An 11,698-nucleotide genomic window follows, 5' to 3' on the forward strand; every position below is an offset into this window, starting at 1 on the left:
ATCTGTTTTAGTAGGAGACTTCATTTCTCTTGGCTTTATGTTGCCAAGTAGAAAACCCTTCAACAGAAGCACTGTGGCTTCTCCATTCCTCTGCAGGGGAAGAGATATATTTGATTGGTTGTGTTTGGGAGCTACTTTGGGAAAAGTAGCTGAGCAAGGTGGTTCAGACCTTTATGGGTCCTCCTTTATGTCTGGATCATCTTGGCCAAAGAAAGGGGACAGACACTCCAGTCACCTTGGCCAGGCCATGCGTCCCTTCAGGGCGGCCTGAAGTCCTGCCTGGGACTGGATGATAGGTCATATCTAAGTCAGTACTGATAACATTACAAATTGCCCGTTCAAAATAACATTCTCTAATTAGCTTCATCAGAAATAAAATTGATTTCTTTTTCCTTTGTAATTTCAATCTGTGTCTTGTTTTTCAACTGGTTCTTAATTCAGGATTGAAGGGAAAGAGTGTTACCTATGGTCTCCTAACATCTTTCCTGCCCCTGACAGTGCCCTCTGCCACCCATGGCTCCCTACCAGCTCCTCCCTGGACTGAGATGAGCCTGGCCTCCTTCCTCTTCCCCTTACCAAAGGTCATCTTCAAATGTCTCACTCCCTCAAGAGCCTCATCACGGTTACACAGCCACTGAATTAACAGAAAAGTTCACACTAGCAGTGGGCTATCTTGCCAGTATATCACCTCTGTCTCTTCAGATTTGCAGCCTCCTTGGAAGACACTAATGAACCTTTGCAAATTGCAAAACCAAAAACTACAATTTGCTCTCCCAACTGAGAAATCCAGTTTTGGTCCAGGCTCCAAAAGACAGGGAGCAGACATTAAGCTTCTTAACTCTCATATCCTCTCAAGAACAAAAGTTACAGTTTAATACTATTGTCAAAAACATAAAAAAGGAGTTATCTGGAGAGTCAGGCATATTCCTGTATATATTATCATACCTCTTATCCTGGTCTTCTTGGCTGTCGCTTGCTTTGCTTACAGACAGTAGCCTCTTGTCTCGAGGAACCTGAAATCATGATCAACCATCAGTCAGACTTACATAGATACAACTGTGACCTTGTGCAGAGAGCTTGACACCAGCATAAGCAAAGAAAATGAAACGGAACATTCTCTGGAGAAAGATGGCAAATTTGCAATGGCCAGGAGATGGTTAAAGGTGGGAAGCCTGAGTAGCAATGACAGTGGACCAGACACAAAACGGTGATGACTGATGCAAGGTCACAGCGTTCCTGATTGTGCTGTGCTCTGCGGACACAGGCAGTTATCGCTGGACCTGAGCACCTCTTGAGTCCTCCCCTCCTTGGTTGGGCGCAGATGAGGGGAAAGGGTATCTGTACTCTGGAGCAGACAGAAAGCATCTTGGAGCTACAAGTATCCCATTAAGGAATAGGACTGACCCTCCATTGTGATGAGGGACTCTATGCTGACATGTAGAGGGGCAAACTGGGGAGTGGGCTGCACCGTTCAGTGATGAGGCAACATCTAATACCTGGGCCACCTTTATCCACCCTCCCTACATAGCTCACGGCTTGCCTTCCACCCTTCTTCTTCTAATGCACTTTTATTATGGACTTCACAACTACAGTGCCAATGCATTACCTGAAAGATTATTGAAAAAGCGTTACTTGAGAGAAGGGACACCCTGACCAGCTGTGTTTCTGAGCGTCATCTAATCACCTGACGGCACTATGGATTGCTTTTCTGTCTCTACCACAGTTCTCAAATACATGAAGAGTGGGTTTAGATTTGTTTGGCTGGTTGGATGCTTTTGATTTTTTTGTTTATCAATTTTGTTTTTTCCCTAAATCTCCAGATCTTCCTTCTAGCCACACACCTTTGCACTGAAAATGCACTCTGCACTATTTTGACATAAAAGAGTGTTTATGAGAAGTCTCTCTTTTCTGGACTCCTCTTGCAGTCCTCATGGATGGTTTCCACTCACCCAAATGTGTCTGCAAGCCCAGCCAGCTGGACGAAAGAGGTGACACAGCTGAGTGACTAAGAGTCCAGACCTCGACCTGATCGTTTGGGTTCAAATCTCAGCTCAACCACAAACTAACTCTGCCTCAGTTTCCTCAGCTGTAAAAAAGGAATAGTGGTAGTTCTATACCTTACAGGGTGTTCAGTAAAATTAGAAGAGTTAATTTTTTAAAGGCACTTAGCATGGAAATTTATAAGCATTTGCTAAATAAAAACAAAGTAAATCAATTTTAAGTCCTTCATGCACTTATCAATGTTGAGGGTCTACAGAGTAGCAGCATTACTACATGCTAAACAAGAAACGAAATGAGTAAAACAAAACCATCATCTACTGAAGGTGACAGATAATCACAACATTTTAATACCAAGCAAACCCATGGTCACAGCAGCATAATTCACAACAGCCAAAAGGTGTAAATGACTCAAATGTCCATCTACAGATGAATGAATGAATAAACAAAATGTGTTATATACATATATATATATACACACACACACAATGGAATATTATTCAGTCTTAAAGATGACATTCTGATACATGCTATAATACGACTGAGTCTTAAAGACATCCCACTGAATCCCATGTGACTCGGATCCATCCGCTTCCCCGTGGAGGCCTGCCTCCTGGCTCGGCCCCCCACCTCTTTTGCCTGGGTTACTGTGTCAGCTAACTGGTCTCTCCTCTCCTTCACTTAGTCCCTGCAAATCCATCTGGCTCCATTAAGAAGAACCAGAGTGATCTTTCAGTCGGACCCCACCGTGCCTTCAGATTTTCTCCCTCCCATCTGGGCCACCCTGAACCATGTTAACTTTTGGCTTCCCAAAGACTGTCCTTCTTAGAGAAACTGAGACCTCTGAACTCAGGCCCCTTCCTCGAGTCTAGACTCACCACCGTACGTCCCTACCTGAATATCCTACAAGCACTTCAGACTCAACATACAATTATCCTTTCCCCCAAAGCGCTTCTTCTGTACTCCGCCTTGGTTAATCTGAGCATCAGCTGAGCTACTGTGATCCTAGTTAAAGAGTTCTCTCATCAAATCTTTCTCTCTCTCTCTCTCACACACACACACACAGAGAATCAGTTGCCAACTTTTATCCAAACAAATACTCAGTGATCTCCTGAACATACTGCTTTGTTTCCGTGTTCCGTGACTGACTAAGTAGAGTGGCTGATTTAGGAAGAAGCTCACAAATGCTGATCCAGGGAACAGCTACCATTAGGTCTTACTTTAGGGCTTCATTCTTTTTTATCTGGACAATCGCAACAACCTGTTCACTGGATTCTCTGCTCATAATCCATCTCCCTGTGGCTGCTGTTGCTATAACATGTGTAAATCATGTCTCCAATCTACCAGGCCAATGTTCAAAAATCCTTCAGTAATAGAGAAAATGATGTCAAAGAATATAATAGAAAAATTACAGGAAATTTCATTTTCTTTAAGCTTCTATCCATTTTCTACACTGTATATAAACTGAAAACAAAAGGCTTTATTTTTAAATTAAAAATAAAGACTTCTTTCAAAAATTTCTAAAGCTTATGAATATTTATTAAATCATTTATTCACTCATTCATCTAGCAAAAACAACAAGGCCATGTACCTAGCCCTGCACTCCCTCTTGGGGGAATAAAGCCCAGCGTACCAGCCTGGTCACTTCCAGAAGGAGTCGCTGCCTTCCTAACCAACCTTGACTGCCCTCCCCCTCACTCACCTCAACAGTTCAGCAAGGCTGATTCCTTGGATTTCACTGAATGCATCCTGGAGTCTGACCTCCCGTTTTCTCATCTCCTGTTTGCTTTGCCTAAAATGCTCCCTCTCCATATGCCTACCTGAAAAACTCTCCTCTGCTTCCCCGTAGAATAGGCACTGCTTCCCACCTCTTATGTCTCCTGCATTGGCAGGTGGGTTCTTTACAGCTAGCACCACCAGTTTCAGTCCATGGGGTCGCAAGGAGTCGGACATGACTGAGCGACTGAGCACAGCTCTGGAAAACCTGAGCTCTCTGGAAGGCTGGCACACCCTCCTCACTGCACCCGGAGCACATCACCTTCATAGTATTTACTGCCACGCACTGTGGTTATAGGTTTACGGGACTGTTACAGAGGTCCTGGACTGTGACCTCACCAAGGTCTTACATTGGGTCCCATCTGCCTTTGGATATTCAACCCACCCCCCTAATATCTATCACCATTGCTGGAAGGTCGTGGTGAATTAGCACTTGTTGGATGGATGGATGAATAAATGGATGACCAATGGTTAGACAAACAAACATCTTGGTGTCCAACAGCACCAGGTCAACAGAATAGAGGGGAACCAACTGGCCGGGGAAGAACATTTTCACCAGAGCTAGAATCAGATGATTACGAATCAACAGCTTCTTCAGGGGAAAAGTAAAGTAAGCCAGAGTAAATCAAACCACATAAAAATAACAAATGAAATCTGTCATATTTTTCTGTCATGCCTGAAATTAATCAAAAGGTCACAACTGACTTCAGAGCTGTTGTTGGTGAGTAGCTTAAACCCAATAGAGAACGAGGCTAGTATCTGAGTCTTTAAATTACGACAAAGTCTAGCATTTTGGTTATTTTTATAATAGATTTCATCTAAGCTTCAAATGCATATTTTAAAGTTTTGAGCCTATTTTCAAATGGATTCCATTAAAGCATTTTTTAAACAGGGTAGAGTGTTATGGACCGAACTGTATGCCTCCAATGTTTGTATGTTAAAACCCTAGTCTCCAATGTGGTTAAGATTAATGGGGCTTCCCAGGTGGTGCTAGTGATAAAGAATCCACCTGCCAATGCATGAGACACAAGAGATGTGGGTTTGATCCCTGTGTCAGGAAGATCCCCTGGGGTAGGAAATGACAAACCACTCCAGTATTCTTGCCTGGGAAATCCCATGGACAGAGAAGCCTGGGGGGCTACAGTCCATGGGGCTACTTAGTTGGACACAACTGAGAGACTGAGCACCTAAGGGTAAATGACTTCCTAAAGCTGTGGCCCTAATCCGACAGGACTAATGCCCTTCTAGGAAGAGGAAGAGATGCCAGGAGCGTGTGTGCACAGAGGAAATGCTACATGAGGCCACAGCAAGAAGGGAGCCATCTGCAAGATGGGAAGGAAGCGAGGCCTCTCTAGAAAAAAACACTGTCAGCACCTTGGTCTTGGACTTTAGTCTCCAGAACTGTAAGAAAATAAATCTCTGTTGTTTAAGGCCCCCAGTTTGTGATATTCTGTCTCAGCAGCGCAAGAAGACTAACTGAGACAGCCTAATGACATAGATATTGTGCATGTACAGGATTGCCCTGGGACCTTTGCAAATTCCATTTAGTTGCCTGAGCTGAAAACAAAAGACCTGATTGGATTCACTCCAGTGATCCTATGGGGACAGTTTTAAAATACAGGTGGAAAGACTTTGTAGTGAAAAAAGTGTTACACCAAGGTACACTTGTGCAGTTTCCAAGGACAGGGACCACCATTTCTTTTGAATGCCTGCTGCATGTCACACACATTCCTCTCTCTACTGTCCACAGAGGTGATGTACTCCAACCTCAGCAGTGAGGGGAAAATGGTATGTTTTACAAAAAGGATCGATTTTTATTTCCAAAGAGGTATAAAAAGTCTACAGAATTTAAATGATACTGCAGTAGCAATTGCTACAGTAATCTGACTTCCCCAAGTTTATATTCAAAAAAATAGAATCTATAATTTTTTTTTCCCTTAACACTTTACTACAGAAAGAAAGTCCATTCTCAAAGTAGATTTAACTTTGTTATAACTTTACTACCAGCATATACAAACTGTAAACAAGAGAGGGCTGACTGAGGCCTGAAAATGATCATTTGCACAGAGTTTTTAGAAACAAGGCTAATTCTTTAATGTTTAAAGTTTCAAGCAAAAATATAGTGAAACTTGTGGGAAATAAATGAGCTATGTAACTCTGCTAGTCCACACAGTCTTAGAAAACATTTTATTGGAATATTTTATATTCTAAATTAATAAATTAATCTAGGAAAATATAAATTCAACAGTAGGAGTTTAGACTTGTTTATAGATTGAGGGTTCTTTTTGAGGGGGGTGGGAGCAAGTAGTGATGACTATTTACTTATTTATTTGAGGTCTGGTTGATGTAGAATGTTATATAAGTTTCAGGTGTACAACACAGTAATTTCCAGTTTCTAAAGATCATACTACATTTAGTTATTATAAAATACTGGTGCTATTCCCCGTGTTATACGATTTATCTTTGTAGCTTATTTATTTTATACATTGTAGTTTGTAACTTTTAATCCCCACCCCAACTTTGCCCCTCCTCTCTTCCATCTCCCCACTGGTAACTATCAATTTGTTCTCTATATCTAAGTATGTTTCTTTTTCGTTATATTCACTGGTGTACTTTTATCTTTTAGATTTCACATATAAGTGACATTATATAGCATTTGTCTTTCTCTGATATTTCACTAAGCATAATATCCTCTAAGTCCATCCATGTTGTTACAAATGGCAAATTTTCATTTTTTATGACTGATTAGTATTCCACTGTGTGTGTGCACACACACATACACACCACATCTTTACCCATCCATTGATGGACACTTAGGTTGCTTCTATATCTTAGCAATTGTCAGTAATGTTGCTATGAACAGTGAGGTATACATATCTGTGAATTAGTGTTTGGGGTTTTTTCTAATATATATCTGAGAGTGCAATTGCGGGGTCATATGGTAGTTCTATTTTTAGTTTTTTGAGAAATCTCCATTTTCCAGTTGTTGAACCAATTTACATTCCCACCAACAGCGTAGGAGGGTTCCATTTTCTCCATATCCTCAAACTGAGTTTTATGTTAACTCCCTACTCTGTATCTTTAGCAGAATTTCAACTTTCCTTTTAATATTAATAATGTGCAAAAGGAGAGGTAATCTAGGTACCATATTTACCAACACTTTATCCTTTGAGTCTATGGGAAATTAAATTCTTTCCCAAATTACTAATGAGTTGTGTTTCAAGGTATATTTCTCTTTTTCATTAATATGAAAGAAACTTCATCTAATAAAGATATCTGAAATTATGTCCATTTCACAGTAATGGAATAAAATCAGTTTTTAAACAATAGAACAATATGTTTCTTCAAAATTATCTTAATATATTTCTTCCTAGTCTTATAAAACTAACATATCTGCTTAATAAAGTTATAAAGGCTACCAAAAAGCTTTAATGACCCAAGTGATTAAATCATAGTCACTTTAATGATGTTACCAGATTTTAATGTGTCAAGCTTAACTATTTTTTATAATAGATAAAAATTGCTTTGCAATTTCTTTCTAGGGATGAGGTCATTTCCAAACATTAAGTATTAACACAAAAGTCTAATAAATTGAAACCCTCAAGAAATAGCCTAGAACAGGAAACAGTCTAACATGATAAGTTCTGTACCATCCTCAATACTTTCTGAAAAGGTTCACCCCAAAACGTTTAGAAATCATCCTTGTGTTTTTCAAATTAGCTTCTCAGTCAAAAAGCATTTAAATATATAAAACAGTCACAAACAAAAGAAGAAAAGAAAGCCTGCCAAGAAAGCGTCTTTGGTTTTCAGGCTCAGTTGTTTTCAGGTGCTTCCTTTCAGTGTAGGAAACTGCCCTGCTTGCATGAAATGGAGATTAGCCCCTACATCCTTTCATGTGGACCCCAGTTCCCAAAGTGAAAGCCCCTTTTTGCCAGGTCAGGAGTCATGTTGGGAATTGTACACCTTCACAAGAGAGCTGTGAAATCTGCCAATTCCAGCTCTCTTAGTAAGGGGGAGAAGTCAACCTAGACTGCAAGGGTGCAAGTGGAATGCCTTTCCTTTATTTCTCCAGCACTTTCTAACCATAAAAGATGCATTTATTTGAGTCAATAATATCCTCATTTAAAATAGCCTGGATGGGCCAACCTATCTCTATTAAAACACTACCTTTAATACAGGACTCATACCTCCTATCGGGTTGGCCAAAATGTTTGTTTGTAACACCTTACGGTAAAACTCGAACCAACTTTTTGGCCAGCCCAATATCTCATCTTTGATAAGCACAACTCAGAACTTCCCTGGTGTCTCAGATGGTAAGGAATCTGCCTGCAGTGTAGGAGACCCACCCGGGTTTGATCCCTGGGTCGGGAAGATTCCCTGGAGAAGGGAGCAGCAACCCACTCTAGTATTCTTGCCTGGAAAATTCCATGGATAGTGGAGCCTGGCAGTACAGTCCATAAGGTTGCATAGAGTCGGACACAGCTGAGAGGCTAACAAGCACAACTTGGCTTGACTTTATTTTCTCTCCCCACCGAGGGAGCCCTCCTTAGTGTTTTAATAGAGAAAATTAGAGGAAGCTGGAAAAGGAATGAGTAACTTTAGAGAACGTTGGTCAAAGAGTAGGCTTGGGGGTGGTCGGTCAGTGCCAGGGTTGGTACTGGTGTTGGTGTTGGTGGGAGATCTTTCTTCTAAGTCACTTCAGTCACGTCTGACTCTGTGCGACCCCATAGACGGCAGCCCACTAGGCTCCTCTGTCCCTGGGATTCTCCAGGCAAGAATACTGGAGTGGGTTGCCATTTCCTTCTCCAATGCGTGAAAGTGAAAAGTGAAAGTGAAGTTGCTCAGTCGTGCCCAACTCTTAGAGACCCCATGGACTGCAGCCTACCAGGCTCCTCTGTCCATGGGATTTTCCAGGCAAGAGGACTGCAGTGGGGTGCCATTGATGCTTGGAAAGCATGAAAACTCTGGTTTACGAGAGACACAGGAGGCAGCACAACTTGCAATGCTGGAGCCTGCTGGAAGGAAACAGGAACTGGGATGCAGGAAGGGAGCAGGAAACCGAGACTGACTCAACTAAAAGAAAAATTCCTCCTGTATGATTTTCTCCTGATGGAGGGAGAGGGCAAGAGGAGGATTTAGTTCTTATTCGAAAGAGTGGCGCCCAACCAGCAAAATAAACACAGCCATTTTCACCTTTGTGCCAATCCCAGCATAAGCCCAGGTGTTTACAATCAAATCAGGCAATAAATATCCTCAATCAGTAAATACTTGTTGACTTTTTACATTTCAGTGGTTCTAAGGAAGTAGGTCATACCAGATATAGTCCTTTATAGTAGAGACAGACCAATGTTTGTCGTTCGATTTCCTGAAATACTCCTGTTTTGAAGGTACCTATGACAAGTATTTTTGTAATGCAAGTGAATTACATTCATTTTGTTTTAAGGGCTTTTCAAAATAAATACTGAGTGCCCGGTGAAACAAAGGGAGACAGATTTTGGAATTGCTGCAAAAGTCTACCATAAAAGCATTCATTGGTATATTTCTTACAAAAGTGAAAAATCTAGAAATCCTGATGTTTCTTATAAAATGGAATATCTAAAAGCAAACTAGGGAGTTCCCTGGCACTCCAGCGGTTAGGACTTGGGACTTGTACTGCTGCTTTCACTGATGGGACTGGGTTCAGTCCCTGGTCAGGGAATTAAGATCCTGCACATCACAGGGTTCAGCCAAAAAAGAAATAAATAAAAACATAAATGTTCTCATTATTTATTTATTTCATTTTATTAATTTATTTATTTTTGGCTGCACCATGCATCATGAGGGATCTTAGTTCCTCAACCAGGGATGGAACCCACGCCCCCTGCAATGGAAGCACAGAGTCTTAACCACTGATTGCCAGGGAAGTCCCACATTACTTAATTTAAAAATACTAATAAAATAAAATAAATAAAACCAGCTTCAATGCCCCAACAGCAATGACTAAATTACGGTACAGACACACAATGTAATATTCTTTGTTCACCAAAAGTCATTAAGTAAAAATGGCAGCAAAGTACTGCAATATGACATGAAGCAGGAATTAAATGTGAAAGTGAAAGTCGCTCAGTTGTGTCCGACTCTTTGCAACCCACGGACTTCTGCAAGCCAGAATACTGGAGTGGGTAGCCTTTCCCTTCTCCAGGGGATCTTCCCAGCCCAGGGATTGAACCCGTGTCTCCTGCATTGCAGGCGTTTTCTTTACCAGTTGAGCCACAAGGGCAGCCCAAGAACACTGGAGTGGGTAGCCTATCCCTTCTCCAGTGGATCTTCCCCACCCAGGAATCAAACACAGGTCTCTGGCCTTGCAGGCATTAAATGTAGATACTATGTATGCTTGTAAACAGAGGGCACGGAGTCAGTATCCGAAAAGGAAAACTCCTCTGAGCAGGGCTGAAGTTGGGCTTCATAGACCGGAAAGCAGGGAAGCAATGAGACAAGGAAGAGGCTGAGTTCCACGGTGAGTGTGGAGATACCCTTGGTTCTCTGGCCTGGGACGAAGTTTGTCCTCTCTGCCCACAGAGAGGGGCGGTCCTAGGGGCCGAGGGCGGAGGGAGGCGGGGCTCCACGGTCTACCTTGTAGTAGTCGTACAGCAGCCCAAGCGCGGCCGCGCTGTCCTCGTCTCCGTTGATGCTCATCATTGCCTTGGTGGCCGCCGTCAGGGGGTTCTCCAAATACGACTTCCAGGCTTCATCCTCGCTGGTGTAGGCTCTTCGGGTATTAAATGGAGGCTCACTGGGCATGGGCACTAAGGCCACCAGTCGTTTATTACTGCGAAAGCAAGAGAAATGCGAGATTCCTGATCAGAGAAGTGTTCTTTTTTCTCACTAAACATACACGTGGAATACAAATGCGCACGTTATTTGGTTCACTTGTGCTTCCCCAGAATGGAAGAGAAGGAAGACTGAGACCAAAGTGATGGCCACATCACATTGATAAAGCCACTGATTTATTTCTTTACTGTCCAGGAGAGGTAATAATGGCCTTTAAAAGGTAGTGTAGAAGTAGTGTAAGTTGACTCCTTTCACACTCGGCTTTTCATAACCAATCAGTTCAGGAGCCAACTCATTTTACTTGATTATCCTTCATTCATATATATTAGAATGAAACCCTGGGAGGGAACACGTTTCATTTAATTCTGTAAGTTCTAGTGCATAAATATGTGCAACACATTAAAAGTAATCGGCATGTCAATGGCGGTTAAAAAACAATTTCATCTAGTGTAATTCACACTATATCTGCTAGCAAATTGGTCTATAGACCAATCCAAGTCCTTTAATTTAAAAGGCAATAGAAGCTACAGAAACAAGGCACAAGACGTCCTGCAGATATGATGCATCATATGGGTGGCAAGCAACAGGAAAGAGATGAACTCTGTACATGAGTCCTGTGTTCCATGGGATCCTACCATATTTAAAGGACATCGAAGCTACAGATCCTAAAAGATCATCACGGAGAGTAAGGAGGGTACCTGGAGAATCTTCAGCAGACAAGAGGGGTTAGAGTTGTTTGTCAGTCCTAACCAAGCCACTCAGGTAAAGCAGCAAATGACCATCAAAGCAATTTTTTAAGGAGGATTCAATACTAACTCAAGTACCTGGTGGCTCAGATGGTAAAAAATCCGCCTGCAATGCAGGTGACTCACCCGGGTTTGATCCCTAGGTCGAGAAGATCCCCTGAAGAAGGGAATGGCTGCCCACTCCAGTATTCTTGCCTGGATAATTCCATGGATAGAGGAACCTGGTGGGCTATAGTCCACGGGGTCGAAAAGAGTTGGACACGACTGAATGACTTTCACTTTCACCCTTAAACCACCACAGTCCTCAGCAGCACACGCCAGCCTTGTTCATTGAAATGAAATCAGAAAGTAATAATGAGACGTTGTAT

The 11,698-nt window shown here is 42.0% G+C and overlaps 1 protein-coding gene across 1 annotated transcript in view; it reads right to left on the reverse strand.

The window, feature by feature from the left end:
* The window catches only part of GRHL2 (grainyhead like transcription factor 2), a 125,253-nt gene extending 114,678 nt beyond the window's left edge, over positions 1-10,575 (reverse strand). The window contains exons 1-2 of the mRNA XM_068983877.1: positions 10,387-10,575; positions 946-1,013 (exon numbers count right to left, since the gene is read on the reverse strand). Of these exons, the coding sequence (XP_068839978.1) occupies positions 946-1,013; positions 10,387-10,554 (236 nt within the window). The 5' untranslated portion in view covers positions 10,555-10,575. The remainder of the gene's footprint in view (positions 1-945; positions 1,014-10,386) is intronic.
* Positions 10,576-11,698: the final 1,123 nt, after the last annotated feature.

This window comes from Capricornis sumatraensis, chromosome 11, assembly GCF_032405125.1.
Source record: "Capricornis sumatraensis isolate serow.1 chromosome 11, serow.2, whole genome shotgun sequence".
Classification (NCBI taxonomy): Eukaryota; Metazoa; Chordata; class Mammalia; order Artiodactyla; family Bovidae; genus Capricornis; species Capricornis sumatraensis.